The sequence below is a fragment of the Colletotrichum spaethianum genome (genome assembly GCF_022836535.1).
Source record: "Colletotrichum spaethianum MAFF 239500 DNA, contig16, whole genome shotgun sequence".
Taxonomy (NCBI): domain Eukaryota; kingdom Fungi; phylum Ascomycota; class Sordariomycetes; order Glomerellales; family Glomerellaceae; genus Colletotrichum; species Colletotrichum spaethianum.
In genome coordinates, this window is record NW_026054786.1 from 594,356 (window position 1) to 609,992 (window position 15,637).

The 15,637-nt window shown below is 57.0% G+C and overlaps 7 protein-coding genes across 7 annotated transcripts; 3 read left to right on the forward strand and 4 right to left on the reverse strand.

Moving 5' to 3' along the window:
* Window positions 1-217: 217 nt before the first annotated feature.
* Window positions 218-1,819, reverse strand: ColSpa_06670 (hydroxyacid-oxoacid transhydrogenase, mitochondrial; the record flags this gene model as incomplete). Its single annotated transcript, XM_049272882.1, has 3 exons — window positions 218-648; window positions 702-1,740; window positions 1,790-1,819. The coding sequence occupies 3 exons, from the start codon at window positions 1,817-1,819 to the stop codon at window positions 218-220; spliced, it is 1,500 nt and encodes a 499-aa protein (XP_049128839.1).
* Window positions 1,820-2,687: 868 nt separating this feature from the next.
* Window positions 2,688-3,860, forward strand: ColSpa_06671 (beta-peptidyl aminopeptidase BapA; the record flags this gene model as incomplete). The annotated part of the gene is made up of 1 exon (XM_049272883.1): window positions 2,688-3,860. One exon carries the CDS (start codon window positions 2,688-2,690, stop codon window positions 3,858-3,860), a length of 1,173 nt encoding a protein of 390 aa, XP_049128840.1.
* A 177-nt stretch (window positions 3,861-4,037) lies between these two features.
* On the reverse strand, window positions 4,038-4,554 carry ColSpa_06672 (uncharacterized protein; the record flags this gene model as incomplete). Its single annotated transcript, XM_049272884.1, has 2 exons — window positions 4,038-4,374; window positions 4,427-4,554. 2 exons carry the CDS (start codon window positions 4,552-4,554, stop codon window positions 4,038-4,040), a joined length of 465 nt encoding a protein of 154 aa, XP_049128841.1.
* Window positions 4,555-6,194: 1,640 nt separating this feature from the next.
* ColSpa_06674 (uncharacterized protein) lies at window positions 6,195-8,225 on the reverse strand (the record flags this gene model as incomplete). The annotated part of the gene is made up of 3 exons (XM_049272885.1): window positions 6,195-6,470; window positions 6,608-8,001; window positions 8,219-8,225. The coding sequence occupies 3 exons, from the start codon at window positions 8,223-8,225 to the stop codon at window positions 6,195-6,197; spliced, it is 1,677 nt and encodes a 558-aa protein (XP_049128842.1).
* On the forward strand, window positions 6,234-8,319 carry ColSpa_06673 (lysine--tRNA ligase cla4; the record flags this gene model as incomplete). The annotated part of the gene is made up of 4 exons (XM_049272886.1): window positions 6,234-6,517; window positions 6,577-6,623; window positions 6,681-8,016; window positions 8,256-8,319. 4 exons carry the CDS (start codon window positions 6,234-6,236, stop codon window positions 8,317-8,319), a joined length of 1,731 nt encoding a protein of 576 aa, XP_049128843.1.
* A 295-nt stretch (window positions 8,320-8,614) lies between these two features.
* Window positions 8,615-10,131, reverse strand: ColSpa_06675 (cytochrome c oxidase assembly protein COX15; the record flags this gene model as incomplete). The annotated part of the gene is made up of 2 exons (XM_049272887.1): window positions 8,615-9,689; window positions 9,755-10,131. 2 exons carry the CDS (start codon window positions 10,129-10,131, stop codon window positions 8,615-8,617), a joined length of 1,452 nt encoding a protein of 483 aa, XP_049128844.1.
* Window positions 10,132-10,609: 478 nt separating this feature from the next.
* On the forward strand, window positions 10,610-13,489 carry ColSpa_06676 (U3 small nucleolar RNA-associated protein 15; the record flags this gene model as incomplete). The annotated part of the gene is made up of 4 exons (XM_049272888.1): window positions 10,610-11,077; window positions 11,134-12,507; window positions 12,739-13,215; window positions 13,307-13,489. The coding sequence occupies 4 exons, from the start codon at window positions 10,610-10,612 to the stop codon at window positions 13,487-13,489; spliced, it is 2,502 nt and encodes an 833-aa protein (XP_049128845.1).
* Window positions 13,490-15,637: the final 2,148 nt, after the last annotated feature.

Sequence of the window (15,637 nt, forward strand, 5' to 3'; positions counted from 1 at the left end):
GCCAGTATTTATGAATGGAGCACTTTTACTGCTTCAGATTTGAGACCATCTTTGACAATGCCTGAAGAAATGTGAATCATGGTTGTTGTGTCCTCGATACCGCAGCTTGCCCAATATGATGATGTAAGTCATGAAGGTTCTCATTTTTTTGTTACCCAAGGTCTCATGATTACATCTTGTCCACGTCCCATTCAATCCACATCAATTATCATCAGCATCATGAGTGCACTAAAGCATCCTCGAACAAACCCCTCAACTGCTCCCTCTCCTTCTCCAGCTCCGTCTCCAAGCCCGGCGCCAACATCAGCACCCGGGCCTGCGGGATTGTCCCCTCGACCAGATCATCCAGATGCTGGGTGCCGAAGCCCAGTTCCTTGATGCCCGCCGGCTGGTCGCCAAGGTCCGCGAGGAACTTTGTCAGCGCGTCAGCAAGCACCGCGCCGGCGTCCTCCTTGCGGACACGCGAGACGTCCACGCCAAAGACCTCGGCGGCTTGCAGGTGGCGCTCCGGGTTCGAGGCGCCCGTGAAGCGGAAGACGGCGGGCGCGGTGACGGCGACGGAGACGCCGTGCGGGATGATGGGGTACGAGACCTTGTAGCCTGCGTGCTGGTAGCCCGGGTTCTGGCCCGAGATGGGGTAGGACATGCCTGAGAGTTTCGAGTTAGTTACGTCCACTTTGGGTGTTTTTGGAGGCAAATACCGTGGCAGAGGTGGACGCCGGCGTTACCGAATCCGACACCAGCCAGCGTCGCGGCGAGCAGCATCTCGCTCTGCGCCTCGTAGTCGTCGGGGTTCTTGACGGCGCGAGGGAGGTACTTGACCGTCGCCCTCAGCGCGTGGAAGGAGAAGACGTCGCTGATGGGGTTGGCGCCCTGATACGCCGGCCGCAGGATGGGGTTCTTGGGCCGGGGCACGCGCTCGTGATAGGGGATTGCGGTCCAGGACTCGAGGGAGTGGCAGAGCACGTCGAGGCCCGAGGCGGCCTTGACGGCGGAGGGCATGGTACGAGTGTTGAGCGGGTCGCAGATGCCGAGCGTGGGCTTGAGGTTGCGGTGGGCGACGCCTGTCTTGGCGCGCTTCGAGACGAGATCGAAGATGGCGGTGCCCGTGGTCTCGGAGCCGGTTCCCGCGGTTGTGGGCACGGCGATGAGAGGCTTCAGAGCCTTGTCCACGGGACGTCCGTTGCCGAGGGGCGCATTGACGAAGTCAAGGAAGGGGGCGTCTGGGTAGCACGAGTACAGGTTCATCAGCTTGGCGGTGTCGATGACGGAGCCGCCGCCGACAGCCAAGAAGGCGTCCGGGGAGAAGGGACGGGCCCAGTCGATGGCCTCGCGGATGCTGCTGTCCTTGGGTTCGACGCGGGTCTGGTTGTAGACCTTGTAGTTGATGCCTTCGCGGTCAAGGGCCTCGCGAACCTGCTGCATGGCAAAGAGACCGTCGACGACCGGGTCGGTGACAACAGCGACGCGCTTGGCGCCCATGTTGGAGAAATCCATGCCGACCTCCTGCGTGGAGCCTGGGCCGAAGCGGATGGAGGAGGCGGCCATCTCGAAGGCATACTCCTTCTGGGGTCCATCTACCGGGGTGGCAAAGCCGCGGCTGCTGTTACCTGTCCGCAAGGGCCGTGGAGTAAAGTTCAATGGGTTATGGTGGTGGTGGTGGCCAGGGTTGGTGTGGCACGGGCATGATGGCGGATGGGCCTGAATTGTCCGTAGGAGAGAGACGGCACGGGATGCTGCCTGGAAGGATCATGAGCGAGGAGCTGGGCCGAGAGGGCAAGACACGTACGTTGGGGATGACCCGAAGTGAGGGCGTCATGGCTGGCGTAAGCTGTGCGTTCGTGGTCAATGGTCTACTCGATATATGGGATATGTGCTGTAAGACTGTGGTCAATCGATTGGTCTCCTGGGTGTGAGATGAGAGAGGAGAGATGACGAGACGAGAGGAACATGAAGCAGAAACACGATGAGACAAGCGATGTCGGTATTGACGTCCCGCGCCTCCTCCGCACAGAGCTCTCAAACTAGTTGTCTTGGTAATGTCATGGCCGATTTCCCCGGCGGTTGCAGCAGCTTCCCCGCATTCCGACTCCACTTACCGGCCGAACCATCACTGTGGGCCCGTTTGCCGAGGTATATGTACCTGAATCCCTCTCATTCACTTCGTCCTTGGTATGCGCCAAACTCCATCTCTGCGATATGTGATAGCTCTGAAAGCCTTACATATTATCATCGACTGAAGGACCCGGACTTCCAATTCACTTCGTCATGTGTCATCCCACGTGCGTCACCACACCTGCAACGCAAGCAGGGTTGCGTGGTCCCTTGTATCCACAACATTTCTCCAACCCACCTGCCCAAAGGAGCTGGCCGAACGGATGGAACCGCTCGGAGCTTTAGAGCTAGGTACGATGATCGGACTACGTCCGCAGGCGTTGTTGGCCAATAAACCCGGCGTGAGTCAAGTGTGGATGCCAATTTCATCTTTCGACCAGGAAACTTTAGATTTTGCGACGTTACGAGGACTGCGCAGTCAGATGAGGGGAAGACGAGGCATATACCGCACTAGTATAAAGTGAGCCACTGCCCACCCGACTCAGGTGGTCTTGGGATGGGACAGATAGGACAAGTTGAAAGTCCAACTCGACTTGCCAATCACCAATCGCAACTCGGTCAATAGAGCTGACATGGCCACCCAATCGACTCCCCGCGGCCGCATCCGCGATGTCCTCCCGAATCTCCACCTGGGATCATGGCCGGCGGGACCCAAGAATTCCATCACCGACGTTCCCGGCGTATTGGCCTCGACGCAGAGTATCCACAACGATGAGGACGGAGTCAACACCGGCGTGACGGTCATCCTCCCCCGTCGGAATTGGTTCAGGGAGGCCTGCTACGCTGGTATCTTTCGCTTCAACGGCTCTGGGGAGTTGACTGGGTCCCATTGGATTGAGGAGACTGGTCTTCTTGCTAGTCCCATCGTACTCACCAACTCTTTCTCGGTCGGTGATGCCTACCGCGGTATCTATGAGTACGCCACAAAACATCACTCGAACGATGACGGCGAAGTGGACTGGTTCTTGTTACCGGTAGTTGGCGAGACGTTCGACGGTTACTTGAACAATATTGCCAAGTTGGCCGTCAAGTCATCCGATATTGTCAAGGGAATCGATTCAGTGACGGACGAACCTGTTCCCGAGGGGAACACTGGGGGCGGCACCGGTATGGTCTGCCATTACTTCAAGGGCGGAACCGGATCCAGCAGCCGTCTTGTTGAAGGCCTCGATGGCGAGGGCAACAAAAAGAACTACACCGTCGCCGCACTCGTGCAGGCCAACTATGGAAGAGCAGGGCACCTGCGTATCGGTGGCTTCCCTGTTGGTCGTATACTCGAGAAGGAGAAAGCAGAGGCGCAAGCCGACGTGGCACGACACAAGGACCAGAAGGATGGCTCCATCATTATCGTTGTTGCAACCGATGCGCCTCTGACGCCGAGTCAATGCGAGAGACTTGCCAAGAGGGCAACGGTTGGTCTGTCGAGAGTCGGCGGTTATGGCCATAACCCTTCTGGAGACATTTTCCTCGCCTTCTCGACAGGAAACCACATCCCTGTACAGACGGTGACCAAGGGAAAGCGTGAGGTTGACCCTTTCAAGGCCAGGGCGCTGAAGATTGAGGCGATCGATGATACTACTATCAACGGACTCCTAGAAGCGGCGGCAGACGCAACGGAGGAGAGCATCTACAACGCCTTGTGCTCGGCTGAGACATTGACAGGATTTTGTGGACACAAAGTTGAGGAATTGCCTCTTGACCGGTTGAAGGAGATCATGGAGAAGTATGATTCGCAGTTTTCCTGATCGCCTACCAACGGGTCCTTGTGCTTTGAAGAAATATGAGAAGAATCTAGCACACTTCTGCCTTCTCCTGCAGTTGTTCCAAGTCCCTCTTGCTGTCGCTCATTTCATGTCCCTTTTCTCGTGCTCAAAAGGCGCCTTCTCTTTCACCTCCTTGATTTATAGCTGCAACGTCTCCAGCTACTTTCGTCTCGTGATTTCTTTTCCTTTGCCGATAAGACTATTGTATAGATCTTGGGGCAGGAGTAGAGAAACCCTCTCGCAAACACGATAAATATTTCTCACAAGCAGCTCATGCTGTCCGGCGTCAAGGTACTCCTCAGTGCGTATAGCCATTTTGAGTACTCTTTCGGTGGCGTCGTAGACCTCCATAAGTGTCTCGATGAACTCCTGGCGATGTGCTTCCCACACATCCGGGTCAATCTCGTAATCAGACGTAGTCGTTGCAGCGTTGATATTCAAGTTCAGGTGACCAAGGATGCGATTGATTGCGGTAAGACCGCGAGCGAGGCTACTTCTGATAGTTCTTGTCAATATGGGACGTTTGGATAGGAGCAAAGGCTTCCTACAGGGCCTTGTAGACTCGACTCACAGCCGCGGCAGCGGCATCCTCCTCTTCGCAGCATTGTGACGGACCGCTGCCGTCTGGTTTCTCTCTGCTGAGAGGTGTCTCGATTTTGGAGAAAACTGTCAGCATCGTTTGCTGCTAGTCGGGTTGTACTTGTTATCGAAAGTTGGAATAGTGTTTTTAGCCGTGCCAATCTGATTGAATGATGGATAGACGGAGAAAATGTTGAAAGCAAACCTCTTATAACTGGCCTTTTGGTGTGCCCGTAAGGTAGTTCCGGTTTGCTCCGTTCTGTATGGTCTTCTCCTTCCTGTATTTTTCACTTACTGAGGTTCTACGATACAATATTCTCAAAACAAGGAAGGAGAAGTGGAATAAACTTTGAATCTTTGACCAAGTGGTCCATTCGTGGGAAGGAGGTAGGTGAAATTGATTTTCGAATACGGTAAGAGCCTTCTGGAAAGCACTTAGATAGCAAAGGCACAGAAACACCACGGAACCGGGAGCCGAATGAGAACTACACAAGATATCAAGAAACTTCGGCTTCTGTACGAAGTTCAATAGTGCAAGTCAGAAGGGTTACGGAATGAGCTAGACTGTTCCCGCGAGGGAAGAAGGCAGCAGTCCGCTTCCATCAACACACCTCTTCAATCCCAGATTTTATGGCAAACTACCAAACGAACTTTTGAATTTGCTGATGTATAATTCCGATTATCAGAGCCAAAAGGCAGACCAAAAATTTGAGGCTATCTGTTTCTAAATCAGAACCTGCACGTTTCTGCTGCCGACTTTTATGCGCCTCTAGGGAGGTGCGATGTACAGGTTACATCTTAAGGTCCATCAAAAAGCGACTGCAATCTTTTGAAGAGGACTCCGGCTCAAGTACCCAGCATCTGGTAAGAAGAGAGTTTGATGTGGTGGGGTGTTGCCTTGGTCGAGGAATATCCAGGAATGGCAGTGAAGCAAGGGTGGACTGCGAGTAAAGGTGACAGATGGCCTAAACTTTGTTAAAGTTCATAATAAGTCAACTAGTTGTAGGAGATAGATTTAAGAATGTGTATTTCTCTCAATGGAAATGTTGAGGAATATTTGACTGGCATGCCCACTCGCTGGTTGACAGACTCCTAAATACAATTTCCATCGTTGGAGGCGAAAGATATCAACTTTGGCTTTGGGCCTACGACTTAAAACCATCGTACCAAAAAGACTTATCCGTTCTAAGAGGTTCTTGTATATGTTCATTGTCTTATACGACAAGGCCTTGCCCGCAATACCTCACCCTTAGCTTACACTCAAGATCGTAGCCAAGGCGGTTCGTTGCAGGCAATGCCACGTCAATAACCAAGCTTACAGAAGCATAGCATATGGCAGGGAGCTTGAGAGAAACTTCGAGTTCACGAGTGGCCCGCAGTCAAAGCAATAGTGTTTTCGCTCGACTTCGTTCACCACGCGACAATCCGTACTTGCAGGTCATGTCTTGCTTAGGCGTTCAGGGTAGCAGTGCGGAAGCACAGTGTCGTTCTTCCGACAACACGGCGAAAAAGTACCCCTCCCCCACGCAGGTCACTGCCCCTCCATCCAAGGCGGTGAGTCAGGGCAAATGAGTCAATGGCACTACCCCGCTGTAGCCAATGCACTGCTGCCCCTCGTCACAGCTGCTAAATAATTTTATAAAACTTCGATCGTGAGACGCAGCAAATTTTGGTGAGTCGATACGATTTTTCCGGGCGCCCCCTTCACAAACCCAACCCTCTCCACGAACTTTGTCTTTATTGACAAGTTCCCCGTGATACAGCAAACCCGCAATCATGGCCGACCCCAGCGCTTCCGAGCCCCCCACCGAGCAGGTCAAGGACCTCAAGGTCGAAGAGACCGCCAAGCTGCTCAAGGACGATGTCACCGGCGAGATGGTCTCCAAGACGGAGCTGAAGAAGCGCCAGAAGGCCCGCCAGAGGGAGGCTGAGAAGGCCAAGAAGGCCGCTGCCGCCCCTCCCAAGCCCGCCGGCAACGCTAAGAAGGGCAATGCCGAAGCCGACGAGAAGAACCTGGACCCCAGCCAGTACTTCGAGAACCGATCTCGCGCCATCAACAAGTTCGTGTTGTCCAGGAGTCATCCGTGATATGTGCACTGGGGCTGATATGTTGCGACAGGCTGCGCGAGACCAAGTCTCCCAACCCTTACCCCCACAAGTTCCACAGTGAGATCTGCGCAACGTGATCCCTGAACGAATCTGTATACTGATCTCGATACATAGCCAACTACGACTTGCGCAACTTTGTCAAGGACTTCGGCCACCTCAAGTCTGGCGAGCATGACAAGGAGAAGGTCGTCCGCGTGGGCGCTCGTATCTACAACAAGCGTGCCTCTGGCAACAAGCTCTTCTTCTACGACATCCGTGCCGAGGGCGTCAAGGTCCAGGTCATGGCCCAGGCGCAGGAGGTCAGCGAGGGCAGCCCGTCCTTCGAGGACCAGCACGTCCACCTCCGCCGCGGTGACATTGTTGGTATCATCGGATACCCCGGCCGCACGGCACCCAAGTCCAAGATCGAGAAGGGCGAGGAGGGTGAACTGTCCATCTTCGCGACCGAGTTCGTCCTCTTGACCCCCTGCCTGCACACCCTGCCCGACGAGTACTACGGCTTCAAGGACCACGAGGAGCGTCACCGCAAGCGCTACCTGGACCTCATCATGAACGACAAGAGCCGTCAGATCCTCATCTCCAGATCCAAGATGGTCACCTACATCAGAAGATTCTTCGACGAGAGAGACTTCATCGAGGTTGAGACGCCCATGATGGGTCCCATTGCCGGTGGTGCTACCGCCGCTCCCTTCGTCACCCACCACAACGATCTGGACATGACCATGTTCATGAGAATAGCTCCCGAGCTCTACCTCAAGGAGCTTGTCGTTGGTGGCCTCCACCGCGTCTACGAGCTTGGTCGTCAGTTCAGAAACGAGGGCATCGACCTCACCCACAACCCCGAGTTCACCACCTGCGAGTTCTACCAAGCCTTCGCCGATGTCTACGACATTATGGACTTGACTGAGGAGCTGGTCAGCGGCCTCGTCAAGCACGTCACCGGCGGCTACAAGACCAAGTTCCACACCCAGCACGGTGAGGTGTACGAGGTCAACTGGGAGAAGCCCTGGAAGCGCTTCGAGATGATTCCCGAGCTCGAGAAGGCCACCGGCGAGAAGTTCCCCCCCGCCGACCAGCTGCACACTGCCGAGACCAACGAGTTCCTCCAGAAGGTCCTCAAGAAGATGAAGCTCGAGTGCTCGCCGCCCCTCACCAACGCCCGCATGATCGACAAGCTCGTCGGCGAGTACATCGAGGAGCAGTGTATCAACCCCTCCTTCATCTTCGGCCACCCGCAGGTCATGAGCCCCCTCGCCAAGTACCACCGTGAGATCCCCGGTCTGTGCGAGCGATTCGAGGCCTTCGTGTGCAAGAAGGAGATTGTCAACGCCTACACCGAGTTGAACGACCCCTTCGACCAGAGACTGCGCTTTGAGGAACAGGCACGCCAGAAGGATCAGGGTGACGACGAGGCCCAGCTCATCGACGAGAACTTCTGCATGTCGCTTGAGTACGGTCTGCCGCCCACCGGTGGCTGGGGAATGGGTATCGACAGAATGGTCATGTTCTTGACCGACAACTACAGCATCCGCGAGGTGCTTGCCTTCCCCTTCATGAAGGAGGAGAAGCAGGGTGAGAAGAAGGCTTCCGCCGCCGAGGTTGTCGGCGTCAAGCCCGTCCCTGAGGAGGGAATTCGTGAGTCAATCCGCCACCAGTCATTATGAAATCTCGACTAATGCCAAGTCACAGCCCACAAATAGAGAATTCGCCCGGCATTATGGGATTGGATGTCAAGACGAAGAGCCTTATATGATTGTCTACTCGTGAGAGCACGCAATGGTGCCACTAGTGATATCCGGCAGACATTCCATAGTCTAGAGTTGAGTTTCTATTTAAAACAAAAAAATTGAAATGGGATAGACAAGAGATACATAAGGGGTCACCGCGAAGGGTCTGACCGTACCCGTCCTCGGGGTGATATTGCTACAGTGTGTTATTGTTGTACATATTTACGTTGTGTGAATCAGGTGCCAAAATGCAGATGCTGTCGCTGCCATAATGCAGTTAACCAATGTAACTGTAACTTTTCAAGGTCGCTAAAACGTGGCTTATTGGGGCTTGATGGCTTTGATGCGCTTCTGGATCATGGCCAGCGTGGACTTGGGCACACGCAAACGGTGTCCAAGGACCAGAGCACCGGTGAGCAGCGCAAGAGCGCCAGCCTGGTGAGCCGCAGCTAGAGGGACGGGAACGATGTAGATGAGGGTGCTGATACCAAGTGCGGCCTGCAGCAGAACGAGGTGAACAGTGCCCAGGATACCCTTCTTCACGTCCTTGGGAAGAGCGCCAGAGACACGGCGGGTGCGGGAGTAGGCGAAGAGGGAGAGGATGGAGCAGAGGGTGGTCATGGCAAGAATGCGGTGGTCCAGCTGGACGGTGCTGGGGTTCTCGAGCATATTGCGCCACCAGAGATCAGAGCCGTCCTCCTTGCGGGAGTAGAAGTTGTCCCAGAGCTCCTTGGACGGCGGGGTCAGACCCAGGCCCATGTAGGGGAACTCGTTGTAGATGAGACCGGCGTCGAGGCCAGCGACGAGGGCACCGGACATGGCGGTGGTGAAGACCAGGGCGACGAGAGCAAACGAGAGGCGGCGGAAAGTCTTGATGGCGGGGTTCTGCAGCGCGGCAAAGGCCTTGGAGGCGGCGACGGGGTCGGCTAACAGACGGCGAGTGCGGAAGACGGTGAGGGCCGAGAGGAGCATCCATGAGTAACACACAAAGGCCGTAGCGAGATGAGCAGTCAGGCGGTACTGGGAGACGCGCGGGTGAGATCCCGGAGCGAAAAGGTCGTCCTTGAGGCCGGACTTCACCATCCACCAACCAATGAAGCCCTGGAAGCCGATAAGGCAAGAGATTCCACAGAGGTTGAGGGCCATCTTGGGGGTGACACGGCGGCGGGCGATGAAGTATAGGGTGGGCAGGACGAAGGTCATTCCGATGACGCGACCCCAGAGGCGATGGGACCACTCCATGAAGTAGATCTTCTTAAACTCGTCCAGGTCCATGTGCGGGTTGAGGAGCTTGAACTCGGGAGATGCGCGGTACTTTTCGAACTCGGATTCCCAGTCTTCCTGGTTTCGCGGAGGGAGGGAGCCGGTCACGGGACGCCATTCGGTGATGCTCAAGCTGCATTGGCGTTAACTACGGTTTGCACAAGTGGTAGAGAGAGGCCAATGGTGGAAGAATCATACCCAGATTCAGTCAACCTCGTAAGACCACCCCAGACAACAATTCCAAAAACGCTGATGGCGCTGCCAACGAGCCAGTAGCCAACAGACTTGGAGTTCGTCTCGGGCCACGCGCTCTTCTTGACGCCCTCCTTCGCTGCGGCCACAGCCTGCTCGGCAATCGGGGAAGCCTTGTCGGCGATGGCATTACTGCTGAAGTTCAGCGGCGCCTTGGTCTGATTGAAGCTTCGGGTCTGCTGGGATCGTACGATGCTGTCGACGATGCGGGACGGGGACGAGCGCTGCCATTGCGGCTGTTGGCGCTGGCATTGTCGGCATACGAGGAGCGAGGGAGATGCTCTCAGGGCGAGCCTTCGCAAGCCGGGCGCGAAAGAAGCCATGTTGGGTGGTTGCTGTGTTGTGTTGTTTGCGCAACCGCACAGAGATATGCGCGGGTGGTGCGAGGGTTCTGGGTGTACACATGAATCATAGAACCAATTTATTTAGAAATCCAAAGCAGCGGAGTGGCTCGGGGTTCCCTAGCCAGTAAGTTCCGGGCCCCTTCGGCGTGCGCGCTGTGCAAAGTGGGCCCACTGGTTCGATCGCAAGGTCCCCTGAACGTCGGTGGGCGGAACAGAGCGCGGGAATCGATTCTGAGCTGCTGGTGCCACGGGCAGAATCCGACAGGGGTCTACCGACCCCACTGTAAATTTCTTGTTCACCGCCTTTCGCCCACCACGGCAGAATCAGAAAAAGTTGCCCATGCTCTTGGACGGTGTGTGCGTTGCGTTCGGGCGGGACAAGTGAAGATTGAAGCACACGACCACCCAAGACAACCGCCTTCCCCCCGCGACCCTCCTCCCTCAACCCACATACAAGATGCCCGGCAGACAATCCCACGGGCGGCCTCTGCTGTCCTCAAAGTCGGCACCAAAGAACTTCCGCAAGTCGAAAGCAAAGGCCCAGGCCAAGGCGCTCGACGCCTTCACCATTGCCTCGGAGCAGTACCCGACCAAGGAGAAGCGCACGCCGCGGTTTCGCGAAATCGAAGCCGCGCCCGACACCGGAAAGAAGCACAGCCGCGCGGACGACGACGAGGATGAGGACGAAGACGACGACGACGACGAAGAGCAGCCCAGGCGGAAGAAGGCGAAGCCCTCTGCTGGCGGCGCCGGCGGCAACGACTCGGATGAGTACGGCAGCGACAGTGAGGGGAACGAGTGGCATTACGGCGTTAATGATGACGAGGACTCGGAGCTCGACAGTGACGAGGCGTTTGGCGAGAGCGACCAGGAGGATTTCCAGGGCTACTCCTTCAGAGGCAGCAAGTCTGCCAAGGGAAACCAGGTTTGTGATGAATCGGAAGCGCATGCCCGTCAGCATTTTACTGACATCATGACCAGGACGACTCGGAAGAAGAGGAAGACGACGACGAGTCGCTCGGCGAGGATGCGATAGACCTGGCGCAAGCCCTGGACGAGTACGAGTCCGACGAGTCCATGGCCGACCAAGACGAGGAGGACTCGGAGGGATCCGACGACTCGGAGTCCGAAGCCGAAAGCCCGCCGTCCTCGGACGAGGACGACGACGAAGAGCAGGAAGCCGACCCCTCGAAGCTGGGCGAGCTGCAAAAATTCATCGCCGGCTTCGGCGGCGAGGACGACAAGGACGCGGCGCCCACGAAGCAGAAGCAAAAGATCAACCTAAAGGACCTCGGCCTCGCGGGCGTCAAGGACGCGCAGATGCGCAAGTCGGTCAAGCTCATGGCTAAGGAGGAGAAGGAGACGTCGCGGCCCGGCGCGGGCAAGAAGCTCGAGGTGCCGCTGTCGCGCCGGCAGCAGGACAAGCTGCAGCGCGCGGCGGCGTACGAGAAGGCCAACGAGACGCTCACCCGTTGGCAGGAGACGGTCAAGCTCAACCGCCGCGCCGAGCACCTCGTATTCCCGCTGCCGCAGAACGCCGCCGACGCGGGGCTCGACAACCGCGAGCTGCAGGCCATCACAGCCAAGAACACAGCGTCGGAGCTCGAGCAGACGATCCTCGGCATCATGGAGCAGTCCGGGCTCGCGATGAACAAGCAGGAGGAGAATAAGATGAAGAAGGCCGAGGCCGAGGAGGGGCTCTCCCAGGAGGCGCTCAAGGACCTCGTCAACCAGCGCCGGCGCGAGCGGGAGCTCAACTCGCGCGAGGCCAAGCGCGCGAAGCGCATCAAGAAGATCAAGTCCAAGGCGTATCACCGCGTGCACCGCAAGGAGAAGGAGCGCGAGGAGATGAAGCTCCACGAGGCCATGGCGGAGAACGGCGAGATCGACTCCGAGGCGGAGCGCGACGCGCAAGACCGCGCGCGGGCCCTCGAGCGCGTCGGCGCCCGGCACAGGGACTCCAAGTGGGCCAAGCTCGGCGCCGGCAACAAGCGCGCCGTATGGGACGACGACTACCGCGCCGGCCTGCACGACATGGCGCGCCGCGAGGAGGAGCTCCGCAAGCGCAAGGAGGGCCGCGCGGGCGGCGACGAGGACTCGGACCGGTCCGCCGACGACGGCAGCGACAGCGACGGGTCGGACGAGGAGGGCGGCGAGCAGCACAGGCTGCTGAAGCAGCTCGACCGCCTCGAGCAGGAGGAGGACGACGGCCCCGCGTCGAAGCTGATGCAGATGAAGTTTATGCAAAAGGCCGAGGCGGCGCAGAAGAAGGCCAACGACGAGCTCATCGCGCAGATCCGCCGGGACCTCGACTCGGACGCCGGCGAGGGCGACTCGGACGCCGAAGTCACCGAGGTCGGCCGCAAGAAGTTTGGCAGCGCCGCGCAGCCCGCCATCTCGGCGCCCGCCCTGTCGGCCCGGAAGCAGAAGCAGAAAAAGGCCGCACAGGCCGGCGACGACGATGATGACGACGACGACGACGACGTCCCCGACAACAGCGTCGTCAACACGGGCTACTCGCTCACTGCGGAGCCCTTGACGACGGGCTCCGCGTGGTCCTCGGGCCCGCGCAAGAAGTCCGCCAAGACGGGCGGCAAGAGCAGCGGCGCGCGCGTCGAGGACCTGGACAACACCGTCGCCATGACGGCTGCCCCCGGCAAGCCCAAGTCCAAGTCCAAGCCCAAGTCCTCCGCCGCCGCCGCGGCAAGGAGAACGGGCGGCGCGACCCTCGCCGACGAGGAGTCGGACGGCGACTCCGACTCCCCGGACGTCCACCTGCCCCTCGCGATCCGCGACATCGCGGCCATGGACAAGGCGTTTGCGGGCGACGACGTCGTCGTCGACTTTGCGCGCGAAAAGGCCGATGTCGAGGCCGAGGACGACGACAAGATTGTCGACAACACCCTGCCCGGCTGGGGCGGCTGGGTCGGCGACGGCGTCAGCAACCGTGAGAAGAAGCGCCAGCAGGGCCGGTTCGTGACAAAGGTTGAGGGCGTCAAGAAGGCGGACCGCAAGGACGCCAAGCTGGACAAGGTCATCATCAGCGAGAAGCGCGTCAAGAAGGTTGGTTTTCCCCCTCCCCCGTCCTCCTCTATTTTGTTCTCGTTGCAATCTTCCCACGCCGTCTCTATAAACTCTGCTAACACGTCTCCAGAACGACAAGTACCTCGCCTCTCAGCTCCCCCACCCCTTCGAGTCCAAGGCCCAGTACGAGCGCTCGCTGCGCCTGCCCCTGGGCCCGGAATGGGTCACCAAGGAGTCTCATCAGGAGGCGACGAAGCCGCGCATCCTTAAGAAGCAGGGCATTATTGCGCCCATGTCAAGGCCGACCATGTAATGGAGTGGAACATGTCGTTAAGAAGCATTGCATGTTGAACACCGCTTTAATTTTCGAGGTCGCTGGTAGAGATAGAATTCTTCATGTTGGTATCCGGCGCGGTACCAGAGGCGCCAATGGCAATACAAAAAAGGCACAGTTTTTTCGTTATTCAGACAATCCTGGTGTTCTTATTCTTGTTCGATCAAAACACTATAAAGTAAAGACCTCGGGAGATCATGTTTTCGTCCTTCCCGGCTCTCAAAGCTCCTACCAAATTTTTTCCGTTTTGTAAAAAAGAAAAGGAGCCTGGAATCCGAGCCCCTAACTCTACTCCAAGAAATATAATACAGTTCGCACTTACGTACACTAGGAAATACACAGGGGTTCCGCGATCATCATCTAGAGAGTGATTTATCTGTTGGCTTTCATCCAACAGTTGGTCACGTTTGGTTAATAGTTTCGTAACAACACAACGATGCCAAGACGCCCTACAAGAACAGGGAGAGGAATCGTTCGTATGTTGATTTTTGGGTCGCCAAACGCTACCATGGCTTAGCATCCTCAGCCATTGTTCTTTCAACTCTGGACAACAGACAAGACCCGGTCCAGCGCATCGCTTGGGCTAACGTAGAAGGCCAGGGCGATAATAATGTAGAGGCCGAGCAACATGGCTCCCTCGAGGTAGTTGGACTTGCCGTCCTGCACAGTGTACGTAACCACCAGCACGGAGAACGCGAAAGCAACCGTCTCAAACGTCTCGAAGTGCAGAGTCATAGGCTTGTCAAGGACAGCCCATCCGAGGATGACTAGGAAAGGAGTAACGAGGAGGGCGATCTGAATGCTGGAGCCGATGGCAACACCCATAGCGAGGTCCATCTTGTTTCGGATGGCCACGACGACGGCCGTGACGTGTTCTGCCGCGTTGCCGACGATGGGAATGAGAATCAGACCGATGAAGTTCTTGCTGATGTGAGCCGTCTCGACAATAGGGTCGATGCTCTCGACAAGGTAGTCGGCGCAAATGGCAACCAGAACAGTGGTGACAACAAGCACAACAGCGGCAGCGATAGGGCCCATAATGGGCTCTTCGGCCTCCTCTTCGTTATGGTGCTGGATCTCGGCATCGAAAAGGTTGGGGTGGGTGCGCAGCTGGAACCAAAGGTAGAGGACGTAGAGCATCAGCAGAATGATGGCGGTACCGCGGGACAGAACCAGAATGCTGTGCTCCTTCTCAACGCTATCGGCCTTGTCGAGCACAGAGTAAAGCTGCCATATGCCGTTAGTCAATGAGCAGGGGTGCGTGAGCGGGCTGGGATGCTTACTGTGGCGGGGATGACAAGCGAGGCAGAGGAAAGCGTCATCAGCGAGCAGGTGGTTTGCGCCGTAGCAGAGGCAAAGCTCTGCTCCATACCTTGGCCAGTGACCCTGTCGCGCATGTTGACAATGCCGCCAAAGAAGAAGCACATGCCCATGACAAGAAGCAGGTTGGAGAGAATGGAGCCGAGCATGGACGACTGCACGACCTCGATCTGACCCTCCTTCAGGGCCACAATGCTAACAATCAACTCAACGGCATTTCCAAAGGTGGCGTTGAGCAATCCTCCGAGAGCTTCGCCCAGCTTCATTGAGATTTGTTCAGTCGCAAACGACAAAACAGCAGCAAGCGGAATAATGGCGAAGAAGTTGATTGTGAAGACGGCAGTCGGGCTCCAGTGAAGCTTTCCGGCAACAATGCCAAGAGGCACCATAACAAGTAGAAAGTTGACATAGTCTGTGAGGAGAGCGGGTTGTTAGCATTCGCGGCGCAATATCGCCTGCTTCCCCGAAGCGCCAATGGATGCGGTGACTTACTGCTCAAGAGCGATACCTTGGTAACGTGCCATGCCTGCGAGGAATACCTGACGGCGATGTTGGGGCTATCGGTGCCCGGAGTATGTGTCGAGTTGAAGAGGAACTTGAGCGTCTTGTTGCCGCTGTCGCCGTTGGCGACGTGGTTCTCCTGGTTCGCCGCGTGGTTGCCGTTTACAAGGAGCGGCGAGCTCTCGTTGGCGTCGCCATCGCGTCCATTGGGCTTGTTGGCGGTGCCCCAAGAGCGGACCTGTCCGCGAAAATGCTGGTTGACTGAATTGTCGGACATCGCACCGTCATAATTAGCCGGAGCCCTGA